The sequence below is a fragment of the Aythya ferina genome, assembly GCF_964211825.1.
Source record: "Aythya ferina genome assembly, chromosome: 4".
Classification (NCBI taxonomy): domain Eukaryota; kingdom Metazoa; phylum Chordata; class Aves; order Anseriformes; family Anatidae; genus Aythya; species Aythya ferina.
Genome location: NC_140300.1, coordinates 27,270,156 through 27,292,343, shown reverse-complemented (window position 1 = coordinate 27,292,343; position 22,188 = coordinate 27,270,156). Strand labels below are relative to the sequence as shown.

At 42.1% G+C, this 22,188-nt stretch overlaps 1 protein-coding gene across 2 annotated transcripts in view; it reads right to left on the bottom strand.

Annotated features, from left to right (window-relative positions):
* Positions 1–11,353, bottom strand: part of SLAIN2 (SLAIN motif family member 2) — a 37,521-nt gene extending 26,168 nt beyond the window's left edge. The window contains exons 1-2 of one of the 2 annotated variants that reach the window (XM_084516699.1): positions 10,762–11,353; positions 1,670–1,818 (exon numbers count right to left, since the gene is read on the bottom strand). In XM_084516699.1, the coding sequence (XP_084372825.1) occupies positions 1,670–1,818; positions 10,762–11,147 (535 nt within the window). In that variant the 5' untranslated portion in view covers positions 11,148–11,353. The remainder of the gene's footprint in view (positions 1–1,669; positions 1,819–10,761) is intronic. The other variant, XM_084516700.1, reaches the window with a different exon arrangement.
* Between the last annotated feature and the right edge of the window lie 10,835 nt (positions 11,354–22,188).

The window sequence follows — 22,188 nt, the reverse complement described above, 5'->3', positions numbered from 1 at the left end:
CTGCCAGATTCTCAGGGCTATGGAAAAAAACAGAGGTGAAGTTGCCTAGACTCAGTTTGAATGACCAAACTTTTAAATTTGTGCATTTCATATGGAAGTGTCTCGCCACTCTGCTTCTACCGTGACTGAACTTTTAAAGATATTCTAGGGGTTACAGAATTTGTGGTTACTTAGGGAATATTTCTACTCAGAAAATATTTCTACTCAGAAAAAAGGACAAAATTATTCATGCTTATCCTAACTACTATACAGTCCTAAGTACTTAGTTAAGTCATACCACAATTTCTTCAGGCTCCCAAATTTGCATCATTTTTCATAAATCTCTGTGACCTGGCACTTTTCATTGTTTAGAATTTCAGTCTATACCTGTAGGAAGCCTGGTAGCTGTTCAGGAAAACTTTTAATGGACATTTGTCAAGGCTGCTTACACAAAGCACAAGAAATAGGGAAAGAAAAAAGGTGACTCATACTGAAGGCACTTTCACCATTTTACTCAATAGTTTTATAAAAATGAGAACTGGATTTGTCACGTTATCTACCAGCAATGTTTTCAAGTTTTATTAAGAACAATCTTAATACAAATCAGAATTAAGACTGAATTGCTCCAGAGAAGAATCCAAAGAGGGGAGAAAAGTTACAGTCAAACTCAGCAAAGTTTATGTATATGAAGAGTGGTTGGGAACACTTGTGGAACTAAACTTTCAAATATTCTTAGCTCAAGGCCAATCATTCTGTTAATTCCTGCAGATAACTATTATAAAAAAAGTCACATAACACCAAAAAAAGATGGATATTTGGGGCAAGAATAGATATTCATAGTAAGAGAGAAAGGATTATCTCGGCATAACTTTTTTTCTTTTCTCCAGTAAAAATAGGCTCAAACAAAAGCTAAAATAAAGTAATTTTTGGAAAAGACCGAGAGGTTAAAACAAATGTAGAACATTCATTGGGGAAAGCATTGCTGGTAAGTTATCAAGAAAATTAACAAAGAAATCAGATGAACAGAAAATCCTAATCGGACCTTCAGCTTTTGGCTGCTAATTTGACATTAGAAAAGCTGAGAATGAAAGGATGAAGATGGTAGGTTTTCTTCTTCAAGGGCCAGGCAATCAGTCCTTCCCCAGACTCTTATCAACTATGTTGTGTCAGGAAAGAATCAAACTCTGTGGAGTTCTTAATCTAATGGTGACATCATCTTAAATTACTTGGGATGGGAAGAAAATGAATCAGTATTACCTCCCCCAAAGTATTCAAGAAATTAAGCCTTAATTTTCTTAGATGGAATAATGTAGCTCATCTAGCAAGAAACTGATCTCTGTGGTAACATAGTGACATCACCCAACAATTATGCTAGTTTAATACAGCCTTCTACTTTAAAGTAAGATCTCTAAGGTAAGGACATTGGCCAAAAGTTTTCAGAAAGAAATACAGTTTTACTATGCAGGTGACATAACTCTGAAATCCTGATTCCTGGCTAATGCTTCCTTTTAATCAGTGCAGAAAATTAGGAGAATGAATTACTGTTTGCAGACCACGACAACTTTAGACAGAATTAACTGCTGCATCTCATCCTCTTCCCTCACAGCTACTATTGGCTAATTCTGATCCCTCTAATCTCTCTTCAGAGCAAATCTGCACAACCCAGTGGTGTTAGTATGAAGGAACTCACCTGACATTGTCTGTTCCAGCCTGTGGATCAGTGACTTTTTAGCACTTTCAATGTCAGGACTTGGGTAATCCAACACTTGCCTGCACCAAACTAATGGACTAACAGATTTTTGCACTGGAGTCAGTCTCTTCTTTGGGGACGTATATAGCCTGAAAAGAAGAAAAAGTTATGAAGACAAAATGGGCATAAAAAGGCATGTAAGAAAACACCACATAGCATGCTATTTCTATTCTTGTACTACCTACAGTACAATCCCAAAATACAATGAAAGCACAAGCTTTAGTTTTAAATTAATGATTTTGGATACACGATAATACTGAAAACACAAGGCTATCCAAAGACTTCTATTAACAGCTGATGCCTACATTGCTACTCTGTAATAAACTGATTGATATGCCAGAAACAAACATCTTTTCAAACCCAGGTATATGGACAATTTCACTGTCATAAATGCACAGCTGAGGACTGATCTTATTGATTTAAGTAACGTTCACTTTAAAGAAGGAAATAAAGCACTACCCAATACACAACCGTAGTTTTCCTAAATGCAAAGATGTTGGCAAGTGATAAGCACCTTAATAGCCAAGCAACAGCACTGAAGTACACAGAACACACTCTCATATTTCAGTATCCTTGAATGATATGCATTTTCTTTCTACTTATAACTTGTACCCTAGCACCTGATCCTTTAATTTTCATTTGAACACAGAACAAAGAGACTATCTTTGTCCTAACGGGTGGACAGTCAAGCATTAAAAACAAGGGACTACAGATAATGCATGTAGGAGAGTAAAGGGAAACAATGAGACCATATTGTTCTGGAGGATATGCTGAGGCCTTTGCCCATCAGCAGCCCCATTCATCTATTTTAACTTCAGCATTCTACGATGGAAGAAATAAATATTCCATTTGAAAGGCTCTAAAAATGTAGCTGGGAACTCACCCGCCCTCAACAAACAGTTTAAAGGCAAAGTCAAATCCAATCAGATGCTCACAAGGGGGATATTTATGCCTTATCTTTAGAACAAAAGCAAACTTGGATATTTGCTTCAGCAACAGACAACAGTGACATGCACGATCTGCAGCTCTACCTGGAGCTTTTGCATGTGCAGAAATGGTTAAACGACTGTTTCTTCTAGGAGTATCCAATGACAGACTTCATGTCCCAGGTGAATATGGTTGTAGGCTTCACACTGTGGCTTAGGAGCATTTGACAGCCCATGCAGCATGCTTCTACACGGAACTGCAGAACTGCCTGTTCCCTTGATGCCAACAACATCAGCAACACAGAAGTTATTCTCCCCTGGTCTATTAAGAGATTATTAACTGATCCTTCTTCTGTAGTTCTTGGTTTGTTTTTATAAACAGCTTAGAAGAGTTTTATTTTTAATTCCTGCTATTAAGGTTGCTTCTTACAAAAGCTTCCCAAAAAGCATATTTAATTATCACCAAGAACACCTTACCCAAAACACTGCTCACTTTGTCCAGAGCATACTCTAATACATTCTTCCCCCAAACACCAAAACTAAAAGGCTACACCTGCAAATGCAGGACAGAGGATTATGACTACTGATCAGGTTTTCACATAAAACCAAAGCAGCTTGCAACAATGCAAACAAAAAACAAATACAGCTTAATGCCCTGCATGACACTGGGTGGAAGGTACCACTGATTTTGTAGGGATCCTTGTAAGCACTCTGCCTCCAAGAAAAGCTAAGAGCCCAGCACATATTTATATCGTTGAATATCCCTGGAAAGGACAGGAACTTCTTGGTTTTCGCAGTTCAATGGCAACAATTACACAAATTGCCGTACTTTATGCAGTTATCTACATGGAGTTAAAGACAATGTTTAACACTTACTAGCTCTCTAACACTTTGAATGTACTTTCACTGTCTTTCCTGCACTCTTGTCTGTCCTAAGGTAGGGTTACACAGTACTGAGAAGTGTCAAAGGCAACAATGCCAACTCTTGTGCTGTGCGGAGAGGGCTCCCAGCTCCCAGGATCGCTGGCATGCTGAGCTGTGTTTGAGAAGTTCCATGCACATTTGAAGTGTTTACAGTAACACCCTGTGCAACAGGCAATAAATTAAAATGCATATCCCCTTTTTAAAGATGCACACCACGGGTATCTTGAATCTGTAAGACTGAACAAAATGGCACCTGATATTTTAAGCTCCACCGCATTATTTTCTGCAATTTGCAGCTGTTGCATTTGTTTTACAAGCAGTTTATCTACTGAAACAATTCAGGCTCACACAGATCAGCTCCTACTTTCCCACTCCCCTTCAGACCAAACACATACTGCAGACTCTCCCACCTCCTTCCAGCCAGTTGCTTTGCCTTTGAACGTTTTTGTTTCACCCTACGTATCAAGAAAGGCAGAACTTGAGAATATTTCATGCTACTCCACTACCTCATGATAAGCACATGTGCATCAATGCAATAACACAATGACTCTTTCAAGACAGTTTCTTTTACATTGTGCAGTTATCAATTCTCATTATTATGAAGCAGTGATCTTTATTCTGCATCTGAGAAAGAACAGCTAATATTAAGTTTTGAAACTGACACAGTTCTATTCACTTTGCCTAATTTTAATCAAGAAAATTAAGATCAAGGGCAAGGCGAAGGCCTGGAGTCACGCTTCTACTTCTCTGTTCCCAATAGCAGAAAGGAAAAAAGAACAGAAAGGATACTACAGAATTAAAATAAGCTTTATGAGGTCATTTCTACATGCTAAGTGATCATCTTTGTCAAACCACTGTTTGACTCAAAGGCTGCAGGCCCTCTCCAGCAGAAGAGCTTCCCAGAAAAGACTCATTCCCATTTGTACCTGCTCAGGAATTCAACGGCACCATAACTGCTGATCAGCAGCTGATCGGCAGCACGCAACTCTAAGGCTGAAGATCCCCACTGGCTTCATACATCTTTAAACACCACTAAATCACTTTCTAAAAACAGGAAATGGAAAGCCATTGAGGAAGCTGACAGCTTACAGTTACCACCCACACTTCAAATGCTAGCACACCAGAAAAATTGCACTGTGATTGATCCACAAGAGAGTAGGGACACAACCAGAGTTTAGCGCCACAAGATGAAGTAAAAGAAAGCAGTACAGAGAGAAGCTCAGGGGCTTTCACCTGATTTGAAAGGGCGTTAAGAAGCCCAGGCACTATGACTCTGCTGAACACAGTGCCATTTCCTTCCTTCAGCTGTCACACTAGGCACTGTGTCACAGCTGCACCAATCTGAAATTTAAAGCAGTCAGGGGCTCTACGGATTAGTCCTAAGAAGACACAGCACAAAATGGGAAAAGCTCTTGCAGAAAGACAGCTTTCACTACACGCTCATATGATAATGCCAGTATGGCAAGCCACAGCACGCTGCACTGGGACACAGCTGAGCTGGAAGAAGCTCTGAAGAAAGAGGACAGGACACGGAGAGAGGAACAGAATAGTTCCATAATCATTACCTCACCTGATGAGCACCTCCCATCACACTGCGTTACAATATAAGCAGTTGGTTGCCACAGGCATGAAGTCAGAAGCCAGGCTTCTAACCAGGAAGAAAGGAGTCTTTCTGAACCAAAACCCTTCTGCTGCTCGAGTGCAGGAGAAAAACATGCAGATGAATATCAAACTGCAGATCAATTTAGGTGGAAGATGGCAAATTGAAGGACCTGGAGTTAAAGCTTGTTTATTTTAGTCACATTAGCTTTAAGCAAAAACAGTCACATACGATAGAGACAAGGAAACATCAGTGGACAAAACACATCACAGACAAAAGTGGGATGAAGAAAGCAACCTGAAGAGAAGACACAAGGGAAAAAATAGATATTTAAAGGACAGATCAGCAAGACACTCCCCTAGAAGAGAGGGGAAAAAAACATGAGGCAAAGCTACTAAAAGTAAATAAAGCAACAGATGGGAATATAGGACAGCCTTAGAAATACAGTTTTAGACACAATATTGACCTAAACTTTTAGATGAATCTGAAATTCTTGGAGATACTATTTGGAGCACTTTGAGATAAATTTTAAGGTGAATTTTGAATAAACAGCTACAGGTAAAAAACTGAAGAGACTCTCTAGTTATTAAAAATACTCATTAGCATCGCTGAACATACTTGGCCCACAGACTTCCTTTTGCCTCCTCCTGCACCCCGGTCAAGTACTGGATGTCTCTCAAAAACAAGGAGATGAATACGACAAAAAAGCTTTGACAGCCTTGATACCAGTAGAGAGTTAAAGAATCTGGACTTTCTAATTGGACAAGTCTCATTAAATCCTCCTATTATAATTGCACTTCTAACTACATGGTATTATTTTCAAGTAGAAGTGGAAAGTTTCAGGGCTCGCAAAGTGCACCTGGGAGCAAAACTACCACAACAATTAAAGACCAGTTAGTTGCTGGAAATTATAGCCCTTGCTCATTTCCTCATCTCAAAGGAATACGTTACTGTCTGAGAGAGATACTCTGAAGAAGGACAAGAGGCCTTCAGGAGCTTGGAAGAGTCCTATAACACCATGATGTAGCCTTCCTGGAACGGTCACACAAACTCTGTACAGGCTTTGGGAAGCTTTTCACAAGGATTTGTTAGAGCACGCATACTCTATTATGGTATTGTTGTTACTTACAGAGAAAGAAGTTGAGAAGTTTTCTGTCCTGTTAAACATGTTCCAAAATAAGCCTGTTTAATTACTAGGCTCAAGAGCTCTACCAACACCTTTAAGAAGGCAGAAATGTGGACCATGCCCAAACAAAACATGATTAAGAGCTACATTTTAGCAATATCTTTAAGACAATAAAGGAAATCTGTACCAAAGCTTTCATGATATCCAAATATCAACTGTATTTAAAAGCCATAAATACCACACAGTCAGAAATGGAAAAAAGTTCTTCCCTTGGGATTCTTTTAGCAGTCCCCAAACATCTATTTCACAATGAAATGGTTATCTCAAGGACATTACTCTTTGATGTTACCGGTTGTTACCTTTAATTAGCAGATAATTTCTGCAATCCTTACTCATCTCACATGCTCCTTGTCACGTTGTCTTCCCAGTTTGAGGAGCCTTGATCTGAATTTGGTTAAAAAACACCACAGACTTCAAATCAGGTTCATACTTAGTATGCCAGGAAATGAAAAGCATCGCTTGCTCTTTTACTTAAATCACCAGGCTGGAATTGATCCGAACCCGTTCAGTTTCCAAGAGGCCCAAGCCACATTAACACAATGCAATTTGAGCAGCCCAACAGGAAATTCTGCAATGCAATTCCAGCAGCGGGATGTCACCCAGGTGCAGCTCTAGCCTAAAACACCCAACATTTTGCTAGTTTACCATGGCAAAAATAAAGTCAGTGCTCACCAAACATGAAGCAGGGAGGTGAAAGACGATCGCTACGAATCATTACAGATGAGAATCGTATTTTTATCCTCTCTCAAAACAGCAACATAGCCAGCTAATTGGAATGATGACTAGAACAGAAGTGTAAACTATTAAAAATAGGTATCACTTTTACAGAAATAGCTGCTGAATGACAGTGCATGGAGCAGTAAGAACACTTGCTTTCCATTTCAAACAGGCTATCCAACCAATCTGAGGCCTTCAAAACCACTGAAAATATGAATTTTAAATATTAATGTGAACAAATCCCAGTAATTTAATTTTAAACATCCAGCCTTCTGCCTAGAAATGAAGTCAGGTAGCCATCGGCTACTGCTGCCCCACCAGGGAGGCTTTGGACTGAAGTGACATGAAAACACAGGTCAGTGCAGGCTGGCTTTTATAGCAGCATCATTTAAAGAGGATGCAACTGCTCCAAACTTTGCTGGGCAGTGTGTGTAAAGCAGATCCACAGCCAGCTCTATACTCTGCTATGCACACACTGCATGCAAGTTTGGGGGAAAAAAAAATCACCGTATAATCACCATATGTTTTGCTCTCTCTTTTTGAAGAAAGTTTCTCTGGAAGTGACCGTGCAACAAGTTACTGCAAAGCCAGTTACAGCGTGGATCCACGGTACGTTACCTATGCTACAGTAATTGTCCACGTGTGCACTCTTATCCTGCAATAAACTGGAGACAGCTCCCTTTTAAGAAGCAGCACAGCAGGCCACCCTGCGTACTGTTACCGAGTCATCTCCAGCACGCTACATGCTCACACCCAGCCTTGTCACGCCAGCACGTCAGGCAGGCAGCTGCACACTGCCTCCTGCCTCTCTGAGACTTCTCTGCTCTGGTCCCCCTTCCTGCCCTCCTGTCTTTTTAATCGGTTTACAGAAAGACCTGATCACGCTGAAATCTGGAAAAAAATAAATCAATCCAGACTGGCTCGGGAACAGCTAAACAGGCACACTTATACAAATGCATTGCCAAAATTAGTGTTAACTTCTTGATAAAGGCATTAGTAAGCCTAAAACAAACTCTCAGTGGGACTAGGTGAAGTTCAGTACACTGGGCACGTGTGCACGGGGCTATTTGCAACATCAGGACCATATTAGGAATAAAGTCTGAGCCCCTTAACTAGGATCCAGAAGCACTGATCTAGTGTGAGCGTTAAATGTAAAATGATACAGTTTGAGCAGTGAAGAAAAGTTTTTCTTCTGGCACAATGAGGCTGCAGACCACTTCACAGACTTAAAAAATGCCTGCATTACACAAAGCCGAGAGAATCAGCACCCTCCTTCATCTATTATCTCCCACAGCAACATCCTTCTGAAACCAGCAGCCAAGACAAATCCAGGCTTCTCTATGCAGACGAATCAACAGATGAATCAACTTCTAATGCTCAAGCTGCGATTTAAATTTAGTTTGTTTCCATCTGAGGTTTCCTCAATTGGTAAGTGGATTGTACCTCTACAGAGGTATAATCCTACAGTTCAAATGGGATTTGGGGATAAGCAGGAGTGATCCAAATCCATTTGAACCATGAAGAGTTCACACAAGGATTAATTTTAACCGAATACATTCACTCTTTTCACAGTTGATTCAACTACTTGTTGAGTGACCTTGCGTAAGCAAGGCCTTAAGAGTATGATCTTTACTAAAGTTTCAGAGAAACCCACTTACATCATCCCTCTTATTTGCAGAGTTGTTTCTTTTTGGCTGATCCACTAGTGCTCGGAAAATTTCCAGCTTCATTTAGAGCGATTATCTCTGTTTACCAAATGCACAAAAATATGGTTTGATTATTTAAATTGGTGTCCCCACCTATGGCAGGGGAGATGGGAACTAAATAATCTTTGAGGTCCCTTCCAACCCAAGCCATTCTATGATTCTGTGAAGATAAAAACATCCTACCTTCATAAGAAAACGAGGTCTTAAGACTACTTAGTGCCTCAACTGTTGAATTAAATAGTCTTCAGAAATTGCAGGAGTTTGATTTCCACTTAAAAAAATAATTTGGAAAAAAAATTCACCTGCCAACGTTTCAATCTAGCCAAACCACATCTGTCATTAAGTGCATAGTAAATTACAGCATGAAAGGACAAAGTTTTTTTTTTAATTACATATTGATATTTCTTGACATGTGCTACAACAGGTAAATGTTTAAAACTACTCGTTTCAAGTTCTTTTATCTCTCAGTCATTGTCCTACATCTGAGACTGAAGTTTAGTGTTATAGTCACTATAATATTAGGAAAGGAACGAAGACTTGAAGCAAGATGCACTTCAGTTCTGTTGTCTTTTGAGGACTGGAATTTGCATAGAAACACAACTGAAGCCACAATAACAGGCAGCCTAAGTGCCAAACACCTGACAGCAGCAAGCTGAGTGAACTCTGCCGCCTGCCCACGAGCGTCCAGAGCTGCGTAAACAAAGCCATGCTGCATTTATGTCATCACTGTCACCGTATGCTCTTGTGACAGTAACTTTCACTGAAGCGATGTGTTATAGTTCCCACGATTTAGAATTAATATAAAAAACAGTAACAGCTATTGTCACTAGAAAACATGACACTCACAAATTTTACCATCGCGTTCCAAACTTACTGTACAAATTCAGAATATTTTATTTCCCTAACGTGCTATAAACCAGTAGATTACAAGGCATAAATTGGGAAATAAGAGTAGCTATGCCACACAGACTCGTCATCTGGAAGATGATGCCTTGTTTTATTTTAGTAGGCTTGTGTTGGATCAGAATAAATTTATGCTCTCATGCTTCTCTAGTGGATCAGGCTGGATGTTAGGATAACAACTTAATAACTTATCTGAGGAAATGTACACACTGTATTCTCCCTGAGCAACTGAAACACTGCCCACGCATGAAATCATTTAAGTGTTTTTAATAAGCATTAATTACTCTGAAAAGATTTTTTATTTTAACAAAAATCTGTTTCTCAGGATGTTAGTTCTAGAAAAAGACCTTTGCAGCTGAACTTCATAACCGTCTCTGAGCCAAGTCGGACTGCTTTTGTTACTCTTTTCCTCGCAGTACACATTTGCCCTGCATTTCCCTGTTGACACCGTGCTCCTCCCCACTGCTTCTCCCAGAGCTCTTATGTTGCTCCTCAACTGGTGTCATGGGAAACTTCAGAAAGACAGCTGGAGAACAGCATGACGCTAAGAGAAAGGAAACCTTCATTCACTCATCAAAGTGTCACAAGGACAAGGTGAGCAAACACCCGCTGGTGTTCCTGCTGGAGCAGCAGGGTAAGCAGTGCAGTAAAAAAAGAAAGAGGGATTGCCTAAAGTAAACTGTGGTGTTATAAAGCTAGCAATAAAGGAAACCATCTCAGAAACATGCTGGCTTGCATGAAGGAGTGCGACATTTGCTGCCTTTATAGCGAGACGAAATCCTGGCTTCCAACCTACCTGATGTGTTGCAGGAAGTAGCACAGCAGCACCCTGCCTCACCCTGCGCTACCCCAAAACCCTTCCACAGCTCCCTCAGCACCCCCCCACCAACCCTCCCCACCACATCCCACCGCCTCCGTGGCCCGCAGAAGCTGCGGGGGCCTCACACAAAAGCTGCGGGGCCTCGGGGAAGAGGAAGAGGAGGAGGAGGAGGAGCAGGGGGAGCGCCATGCGCAGCCCCCGAGCCCTTCTCCCGGCACGGAGCCCCCCGCTTCTCCCCCCGCCTCCTCACCAGCCGGTCTCGTCCTCCTCGCAGCCGGCCAGGCGCTCCAGCTCGTCGGGCCGCAGCAGCGCCGCGTCGTCCAGCAGGCCGTCGCCTTCCCCGCCGGGCTCCTCGGGGGGCGGCCGCCGCCCCGCGGCCCTGGAGACGGAGCCGGGGCCGGGGCTGAGGCAGCGGCCGTCGGCCGGCGGGGAGCAGGCGGCGGCGGCGGCGAGGAGCAGGGGGGAGCCCGGCGAGGCCCCGCTGCCGGCCGGGGGCCGCTTGGGGCTGGCGGGGCCGGCGGGCAGGGCGGCGTGGCGGCTGCGGAGCTGCTCGTTCTGCTTCTCCAGCTTCTTCACCAGCTCCTGCAGCTTCCGCACCTCCGCGTCCGCGTTCACGCCCGGCACCGCGTCCTCCATGGCGGCTGAGGGGTTGGGGGGGGAGAGGGGGGCTCCTCCGCCCCGTCTACATGGCCGGGCGGCCCGCGGCTGAGGGAGGGGAGGAGGGCGGCGGCGGGGCGGGGCGGGGCGGGCGCTGCCACCTCCTCCTCCTCCTCCTCCCTCTTCTTCCTCCTCCTTCTACTCAGCGGCGCCGGCGGGCGGCGGCGGAGAGGGCGGAGGGCGCGCGTCCGGCCGCCGCCGCCATCTTGTCACCTCCCTCCGCGCCGCCTGACGTCAGGGCGCGGAGACGGGCAGCGCCTCAGTTGGGGTGCGGCGGTTGGGGTGGGAGGATGGGGTTGTGCTGCTCGCTGCGAGGGGGGCCTCGCCCTAGTGCACCGAAAATTTGGGGGTGTGGGCTGCGAGGCGTAAACGCAGCGGGCTGATATGTGGAGAGCAGGATGAGGTCTCTTTGCTGCCTTATGCAGCGCTCCCCACTTACTAAATCTCACCTCTTTCTGCACACCCTTGTGTGAGAGTTGTGCTGAGGTGGTTATCCACCGTCACAGTCAGACTCTTCCAGAATCCAGGCCTTTAATCCATAAATAGTATTTATGTCATTATTTCACCTGAACAAGTATCACGGGGTGTTTATCTGCTTCAAAGTACTTATTGGCTGGGGTATTTTAATAAAGCAGTTCATAAAGTTAGTAAAGCAGTTTATAAAGTTATTATCAGGGAAATCAGCTTTCATTATTTGCTGGTAAAGCAAACGTTTTATCAGAAGAAACTACAGGTCTGCACAATTGTCACAAGCATAAAAGTATTAAAACAGTTTTGGCCCATGAAACATGTAAGTCCCAAGGCCTTTGGGACTCTGCTAGGTATCACTCTGCTCATCGATACTACGTTAATAACCATTAATAGCTCTCCAATTGGGGATTGCTCTATAAACAAGTTTGTAAATCCAGTTCATTCTCTGTATCACTTGGTACCAAGTGCCTTAATGAAATCCAGCTATGTTCTCTCAGCGCAGTTAATTTTATTAACAGAACTTTCAGTCCTCCAAAAGGCAAGAAAAGCAGCAAGATTTTTAATATTAAGGACATCTGGTGATCCTGTGACACTTCTGGTGACACTGCTGACAGTTCAATGGTTGGTGTGTGTAAAAGCAGTCTTAACTTATATCAAGAAGTTTATTTTAACTCACAGTATTTATACAATGATTGTACAGTGTAGCTTCCTCATTCTTTAACTGTCCTCAGATCAGATGTTGGCCACCTGCATTAATCATGCTTTTATAAAAGCAGTAGGAGGGTTTGGTCCTCTCTGTCCTGCAGCTACGGGGATCAGGATGGGGCTGGTGGCTGGGGACCGGAGGGGAACAAAGTGAGTGAGGCCTGAAGAAGGGCTGTGCTGGAGGAATAGAGGCAGACAGCGTGGAGAAGAACCAGGACCAGAGAGAGCCCTGGGCTCCTGGGGGTGCTGAGTCAAACTGCAGCTGTTTGTTGTGATTGTGTCATCACAGGGCATCACAATGGGATGTAATGCCACAGCTCTGGGAACGCTCTGGGGGCTGCCGGTATCCTGCCTGTCCTCTCCTTCAGTCTTCCTCCTGTCTTTCCCCAGTCCCTTTTGTGATCTGTCTGTCCCCATGGTTCCCTACCCCAAGTTTCTGTCCCCTGCTGACATCATTGCTTTGCTGCCAGCAGCACTAGCAGTTATTTCTCCTGACAAGATACACACTGCAAAGATGTGTGGGCAGTGGGGAGGAAAGTGAGAAAAAAAAAAAAAAAAGTTTGAATACTGCTGAATCATCTGCTATTTTTCCAAAGCATAAAGGCAACTGAGATGAACAAAGGGAGTCACTGGTTAATAGGCAATGTAGTCTGGACTTGAATAGCAAATTCCATAATCTTGTTTTCTCATTCACTCTCATGCAGAGGGTGCCCTTCTCACATTTTGGGAGCTTAGGGGAAGGAAGGCTTGGACCAGAAACCTCCCATTAAATATCAGGCCAATAATGGGCTTCCATACGCATCACACTACAAATTTCAAGCTTGTGCTGGCCAGATGTGAGACCACACCCAAGCAGAGACCCCTGTCTGTTAATACAGAAATAGCTTTAATTGATACTAATGCCACAAAAACGAAATCTTTCTACTGTGTCACAAGGGCAAGAGAAATTCCTCAGCAAGTGAAATTAGACCTGTTGCAGACTTTTATTTTTTTTTTCTTCTGAGCAGCTGCAGTTTGTGCCTATGCTTTTTTTTTTTTTTTTTTTTTTTTTTTTTTGTGCGTGTGTGTGTGCAGAGAGAGGGAAGGGGAAAGCAGCATTTCTGTAGAGTCTCAGGGACTCTGAAGCCCCTCAGTGCACAGGTAACATGATCAGGGGTCTGTAATATTGAAATGGGTATCAGCAAAGATAAAGGACAATGGTGTCTACCTGTGTGCGTGCTTCTCTTTTCTGGCTCAGGGCAGGTTCTTCACTCACATGGTGAGCAGAAATGAGCACTCCCTCCAAAGGAAAAGATACCTGGGCAAAGCTCCCATGTTGCACAAATAATTCAACATGCAGCTGACAAGTGGTTCCTGAGAAAAAGGCCATCAGGAGCCCTGCTTTGATGCCCTTTTGGCTCTCTAGCATGGACAAGTCTGTATTTTTTACAGCTGTAATTTGCTGCATTGCTGCTTCTGTATCTGGTGAAATTGTTAGATTCTGACTTTGAAACCTTTTTTTCAGTTGTCACCTGAAATAACATAAGATCCCTCAGAGGGAAGAATACATGAAGATGGACAGGTGCACAGCGGGAAGTTAACATTTATAGCAAATATTTAACTTCAATATGGAAAACTAGATGGCTTTTCAAGCAGCTTTGTTTAGTCTCCTGAGGAAGATTGTTGCCAGACTTTTCAAAAGGAGGTGTTCAACAGGCCCACACATGTTCTTGTTAGGCGGTGTTTATCTAAAGTTTGGCAAAATAGTAAGAATCATTTGTCATTACAATAGCTAGTGTGCACAAATATTGCATACACAGTGGAATAAGTGTATGTCCTTTTCAGAATTAGTTTCAAAATTCTACTGAAAGAACCTACGCTGTAACTTTAATTATTTATGAAAGATATCTCTGAGTGTATCTGGCCTTGTCAATGGTGTGAAAACATATTTAGTGCTTTGGGTTAGACTTAGGTTAGCTGGAAATACAGAAATACAGTCAGGGCTTTTGAACACATCTTCACTAACTGTGTTTTAGAAACTGTAAACAGCAGTAAATTTTTCAACAACACTTGTGGGCAAAATACATTTTAAAAGCCTTTACAAATCTTTTTAAAGGCAGATTACCTGCTGTATTTACTACTGATGCTACCCTGTTGGAAGAAGGACCTGCATTCAGTATGCTGGTCTTCTTACTGAGTTATAAGCCCGTCTGAAGGGCAGACAAGATCCCATTTGAGTTCTGCTCTTGAAGTATATTTATCTTGGATATCATCAACTACAAAGTATATCTCTTTGGCATGAATTAACAGACCTCTTTTTTTCTGCACAGGAAAGATGTTAGCAGTTCGACCACAGCCATGTTTAAACATGCTTTTATGCTCCAGATCTGGAAGAAGAGCAATTCTAGGATACTGCACAAACAGATTTCTAATGAGACTAGAATTCATGGCATGCCATGTGGGTAGAAAATATATGAATAAATACATGGTTCTAATCCCTATAATTTGTATAATTAATTTAGGCTGATGACTCTTTTCACAGATTGTCATCAGAGTTGGGCATTGTAATAAATCTTTCATATCACTGCAGACACAGCAAGTAACATCTGACTGTTCACCCTGGGTTCATCATCACGGTATCCGAGTATCTTCCACAGGTTTAAGGTCTTTTGCTCCTTGAATTTTGTGCATATCTGCATGTACTGTTCATTAACAAATGTAAATTCATTTTTGTCATGGAGATAGTTACCAGTATTTCATGTTTATCCATCACTTGGAAATAATTGCTCTTTAGAAACCCGCTGAGCTCAGCGTACTTAAAATGCTGTGATGAGACTGAGGTGACTCAAAACACTGGGAAAGGATTTTCTGTTGTCAAGAAGATCCATGATTTATATTCGTTTACAGATGACACCAATTTCATGCACTTGACTATCATCAAGTGAAACCTTTTATGACTCCACCCGTATGAAGCAATCGTCTGTTAAACCATTCCAAAAAGTTTCTAAAATTTACTGAGAACTCTCCTGACACGCCTTTATTAACAAGCCAGCTCTGTAAGGAAAAATATTTCATTGCACTCAGGAGATTCTGAAAACAGTTTTCCCTCGGCACTTTTTTGTTAGCAGGAAAAAGAGGCAAGTCTTCTTCAGAATGCAAAATGATTGAAAAGTGAACAATTTTCAGACATGTGGGAAGTTTGAAATGGTGCATTTACACACATACTGAAAAAAGCTGGTATGTTTTAAATATCTTCTTGTTGACGTTTTCATGAAAACTTGTGACTGAGAGGGGACAGAGGGAATACAGATAGAGCATAGTGTAGACCTAACTTGGCAATTAAATAAGGTTTACGCTTAGCTGACACACTTCTAATTTGTGTTTAACAAGACTGAAGGCAATGTGCTAATACTGACAAAAATAGTTAAGGTTTACGGCCAAGAAAGAAGTACAACAAGTTATAAATGTGGTTGCAATAGTGGGAATCACAGAATCACTAAGTTTGTAAAAGACGTTCAAGACCATCTGGTCCAACCATCCCCCTACCACCAATGTCACCCACTAGACCATGTCCCTAAGCACCATGTCCAACCTCTCCTTGAACACCCCCAGGGATGGTGACTCCACCACCTCCTTGGGCAACCTGTTCCAGTGCCTGACAGCTCTTCCTGAGAAGAAATGTCTCCTAATTTCTAGCCTAAACCTCCCCTGGCACAACTTGAGGCCATTCCCTCTTGTTCTATCACTAGTTACCTGTGAGAAGAGGCCAATCCCCAGCTCCCCACACCTTCCTTTCAGGGAGTTATATTAGCAGTAAAAGCCGGGGATACCACACCTGTACTTGAGTCTGGAGAGAAAACAACAATACTTCATTTGAGAAATGGCCTTCGGCTGCACTATTAAAACCCACAAGACAAATAAACTTCCAGCTTTGCCTCTTTTTCCCCTCCTGTTGGGAGGCATCGCGGGGCTGTTTGGTACCATACGGCAGGCGGCCGTCGCCACCTAGCGTCAGCCCGCTGTGCCCGCATCGCACCCGCGGGGTTTGGGGGGCAGCTGTGGGGTTTGGGGGATGGATGCGGGTTTTGGGGGATGTCTGTGGGGTTTGGGGGGCGGCTGCGGGGTTTAGGGGATGGCTGCGGAGCGTTGGGTGCCATGGGCCTGTCGGCTCTGGCCTCTGTGTTGGCTTTGGTGGCACTTGAAGAGCAACCTCTGCTCATCCCTTGTGTTTGGAGAACGTCCTAAAAAAATACCAAAAAACCACAAACCAAACCGAAAAAAAAGAAAAAAAAAAAAAAAAGAGTAAATCTGCTGGTGTAACCTATCCCAACTCTTACTGATCTTCTCTTCAACATTAGAATTGTTCATCACAGTGCTGTGGTCCTTTTCTTCTCGATTCTTAGGCATTGATATTTTTTATATGTCAAATGAGGGCTGATTTTACCTCTGTGGTAAAACTATATGTGTGTGTGTGTGTGTGTATAATGCATAGGACTGAACAAAATATTCCTGTTCACATTGCTGGTTGTTCTAGTGCCATTCCCTCTGTGGCCTCCCACTACCCTCCCAAACTGGCTAGCCCCTAGGAGGAGCCGAGCAAGCCGCTGCAGGTGCTTTCAGTTGGTTAAGCAAAAGAAAAAGCCCTGCAGGGAATCAGAGAAACTTCAAATCCACTTGTATCCCTGAGCATCAGTCTCAGTGCCTAATTAAGTGCCTACCTTCTTGCTGAAGCCCACAAGAGCCACCATTAGATTTCGCACTCTAGGGAGATTATCTGGCTTTCGAATGAGAGGCGAACTGGGAAGATGTTGTTCAAAAGCTGCAGTGAGTGGGGAGGGACAGTGAAGAGTTATTTGCTTCCCTCCCAGTCTTGCCACAATGTTAAGCAAGCAGACTGGATAACTGAGATCCTTTGTTTTCAGTAATGACTTATTGGGTGCAACAGCAAGGTGAGCCTCCAAATTACACCTAGTAGTGCTGTTCAATGAGAAGCCAAGCTCTGGTGAATATAAGTAGTTGGAATGTTACTTTGAACCTATTGGTCCTACTCAGCTGAAGTACAAGCATATATTTTGCCAGAATTGTTCAGTCAGGTAACTGTAGAAGGCAGCTGCAGTTCCTCAAAGTCAGTGCTGCAGAAATTATCTTAATTCTGCATTCCAAAGGGAAAAACTATAGGAAATAACTATATTCACAGCAAACCGAGAAACCGTTAATTTAATGTGCAAAGAGAAAGCTTACAAGGAATTTTAAAATGTCTTCACAGGCAGAAGCTTATGGGGAAGGTGAAAATAACAAAAGTCAAGCATAGTTAGAGGCTGAGAAGGAAATTTAAGCAAACAGTAAAAGCTACCTTGGCCACATAAATTAAAAAAAAAAAAAAAAAAAAAAAAAGAGAAAGAGAGAAGTGAATGCCTTATATAATGTAGATATGGTTGTGATTAAAGACAATCTAGGCACTGCTCCAAACTAAGTATTTGCCTCAGCTTCAGGAAAGGTAATGACGTAGTACACAGAGGCAAACCCAAGACAGTTAATGAGAATGGGTGTGGAAACAGAGATTATCACATGTGAAGTGAAAGCAAAGTGCAAAGAGCTCAGTTCTCGAGGAGGCCCAGTGGCTGAGATAATAAAGCTCATGGTAGGAGTTTTAGTGCATTTATTAAAACAGATGATTAAACCAGAGGATTAAAAAATACAAAATTAAGTAAATTTCATTTTTAAGGAAAAAAGTAATCTACAAAGGTATATTACCAATAGATTTGACATTTCCTGAATGAAATAAAGATGTGAAAGCATACAAGAGTGGGAGAAATAGTTACCAAAGACAGATTGTGTTAAATTAACATGGTATTTTCTCTGCTAAATTATGTGATTTTTTCAGAGAAGGGAACTCCAATAAAGCAAACCTATATGGATTTCAGTAAAGTGCCTGACGTGGTGGCATGTAGGAAGTCAATGTGATGATACAGGCAAAACAGATGAAAGAAACTAGCTGAAGAACAGTGGTTGTACTTACTGAAGAATGCTCAGGCATTCAGGAAGATGATTTGTGTGACTCTGGAGTAGATTAGAGATTAACTGCATTTATCTTTTTTGATAATGATTGTGTCCAAAAGCACAGAAGCTATTAATGAAATACACTGGTGATGCAGAGAAGGTGTCTGTAATGAACAGGAGGATTAAACAGCCATAAATCAAGGGCTCAGTTAACAGAAGCCTAAAGTAACAACTTAGAGACCACTAGGGTTTTCTTCAGTAAGTGCAGGTCCTTCAGCTGCTGACAAATGATGAAGAGCTGCCTGTTTTAATCAATTGTCCATTACAGGATATCTATAGACCACTACTCCAACATCATCATGAAAGTGAAAACACATCTAAAGATCAACAAGTAGGTTAAAGGGTAATATTAAACATCTACAACATTATACATAAGCTGGGACCTTTTTAGGAGTACCCAGAACAACACTGTTCCGGTAAATAAAGACTAATACATACTGGGAGAAGCTCAGAAAAGTGTAGCTTAAAATGATCAAGAAAATACCGAGATGTAAGTATAAACTGAAAGAGTCCTGTTCAACGTAGCTAGATGTGGTTTCTGAGAATATGTGATTGCTCTCTACAAATGAGGGCAAACACCTGGGAGGAAGAACTGTGCAAGTGAAAGGATACTTCCTCAGGAGCAAATGAGCATAAGCTAGCTACCACTACATCTAAACTGATAACAGACTCATCACTGCCGGATAATCTAGACTTGTTCTTTACTGAGGGTAGTGGAGGCAAAAAACTGCCTTCCATCCAGAGTTTGCCACCCTTGTTAGTTAGTGGCTTGTTCCTGTGGGGTGGCTGGGATAGCAGGAGCAGCGTTCAGAGATCTGGGAAGGATTTCAGATTTGAGTCGTCTTTCTAGGTTTGTCCATATTCAAGTTGCAATTCTACACAGTTTGAACATTTGCAATACAAACAATACATGATCAGCACCTTGCAGTATCATACTTTGTGCATGTGCAATGTGACTGATTTTACCATTTGCAGCTTGAAACAATCTTATATGTGCCAGTGAGCTGCAGATATTTATATGCCTTTATTGCTTGGTGGAAAGGCTGAATCATTCATTGTGAGGGATTTGTAAAGGCTGCAAAATGAAAAGAATAGGTGGGACAGATTCAGCCCAGGTGTGGGCAGTGACTGTAGTCGGTGGTGCTCCAGAGCTAAATACGAACCTAGGATAGGCCTCCTCCAGGAGGAGGAAAAGCTGCCTGGGGCTGAGGCAGCAGTGGTAGCTCTCTGCTTTCCCTCCACCAACTCCAAGCCCCTGCATTAGGGCACAGTGGGATGCTAGGATCTGATGTGATAAGGCACATTTTGCACTTTCTTTATTAACAGGTCTGAGCCTGTTCCAGTGCTGTACTTTTTTTTCAATACAGAAAGCTCTACAGAAGAGTTGAACTATATTCAGACCTCAAAAGATGTGCAGAAACGACTAAAGTCAACCTTTGGTAGAAAGTTCAGAATAGAGAGAAAATCAAAGGCCTCTTATTTTTAACCAAGAATGTAGCAGTTTGTGTCAATTTCCCAGCTCAAACAATGCTGCAGCCTGGTGAGAGTGAGATATTTTCTATGGGCTCAGTTCCTACTATTGTTTACAAGCCAAATGTGAGGCTAGATAGTCATGGGTCAGCCCATGCGTAGTCGTGGCGCAGGCATCTATCACCAGTGACATGCCTGTGTGTTAGAACAAAGAAACACGTGAAGGCAAGGGACCTACAGCCTTCTTCCTTTCTCATAAGAATTTTGGCAAGAAATGGTTGAGAAAAATGATTTTTTTTTTTTTTTTTTATTTTCCAGAGAGTCTGATTATGCTTTACAAAATGCTTTTAATGCTCATCACAATTGATTTTCCTACAAATTAAGCATCTAAGCAGTGGTAGATAAACATTTCTCTGAAAATATAGAGTTTATGACAGAATCCAATAAAGCACATGGCAAAAGCTTGGGAAAAGAATAGGACTGAACAACTGAACATTGTCTATTGTTCAGTTGTCATATTTCTGAAGTTTGAAGTGATGGGACAAACTATTTTTTTTAATGTGGCTTTCAATAGGTGTGTAACAAATTATGTGTGTGCATACGTATGTTTGTGTGTGAGTGGGAATCTCTCCATCTGTACATGCACATACAAGTACACCCACATTTCTTAAGCACCACGGTAATAAACCATGCTGGATCTGAAAAAAAAAATAACGTTAGAAAGCTGGAGTTCAAATACAGAACAAGATTAGACTTAGACATGAGTTAGAGAAGGTTGCAAAATAGCAGGATTTAATTGTGCAGTGGAAAACCAATTATGCCCACGTTGTATCACCCGAATCTCCCTAGCTACCCCCATACCTCAATTTTAAGAGATTTTTGGAATGATTAAGTAGCAGATGTAGTTGGTAAATATTACTTTAAAAGTGAACATCAGTTAATAAAACACTATAACTTGAAGTTACTAATTGATTAGTAATAAAGCTAAAGCCATTTGTTCAAAGTCTTTTGAAAATATGTACCATTAATTGCTGTCAATGAAGATTGGAAAAATGTTTTTTAGGGTGATTACAGGATGCCATCAAGGTCACTGTAGCATAAATTGAGATAAGTACTTATTACACTGAATTGTCATTACTGGGGTGCCACAAACTGGCCTGACGAGGGCATAAATTAAAGTCAGGTGGAAAAATGCTTGGAGTGAGGAATTCTGTCATACTACTGCTGGCATTTTTGAAGTGGATTCACACAGTCAACCAGATCTGTGATATATTTTCTTCTCTGGTGTCAGGGAAACCCAAATACACTAAAGCTCTACAAACAAAGGATAGTCTGACCTATGTGTAAATTCAGAACAGTTTCCCTGGAAATGTATCTAAATAACGTAGCCACCATCAGAATCTAATCCTGGGGGTTAGGATTTTGGCTTGATAGCCTTTTAATCAAAGTGGTTCAGCTACTTCTTTCAATTAAATCAGTGTAACATTGCTGTGTATCACAATGGTAAAACCTCTTGTAAATGGAGAAACGTACTTGTTTCTTGGATAAGTTATATTAATTTTAGCATTTTTGCTCTGTGTTCTAAGCCTATGCAGAGTCTCACATGAAACTTTACGTACAAACTAAAATTACACATTGACCACCTACTTTACAGTAGTATAGCTAAACAGACCACATCCTGAAACAAAATCTCACTATTTTTGCTATAAAGTTTATGTAATTCCACTGAAGTCAGCCATGAAATTCCAGTTTTGCTGAGCTCCGCATCTGTTCAGTGTAACACCTACATCTGCTGGTTAAATTCTTGCCCTGCCACCTGTATCTGAAGTCTAAACCTGCTTTTGAATCCTTGAAGAGAGCTGTCGACACGCCGTTTCCTCAGCAGCCACACATGTGGCTTCTAAACCACACACGGTGCTGTCAAAACATTTCAGACTGCCCCACAGCGTCACTTAGTCACAGCTGCTGGTAGCTTCATGCTGCAGACTGGTCCAAGATGTGTGTAGAGATGTGCTGGTGCAGGGTGGTGTTTTTCAGGTGGTTTTGATTTCAGGATCCTCATGGTTTCTTCAGACTGGCCTAAGGGAAGTTGCCCTTCTCGGTTAGCTCCTATGGTCCCCTGAGAAGCACTTGCTCAAGTACCTAGAGGCCCAGGGATCACAAGTTGAAAACCACCAGAGTGGAGCAATCTGACACGCTCATCCACATCCTTGCCTTTTTAGGTAGTTATTCTCTGTTTCAGTACCAGCAAAAAACTTTAAGATGCTCTCCAGTGCTGTCATGCTGATCCGGTGTGGGGAGTAAAATTGTGCAAATAAATAAGACTCTTCACGTT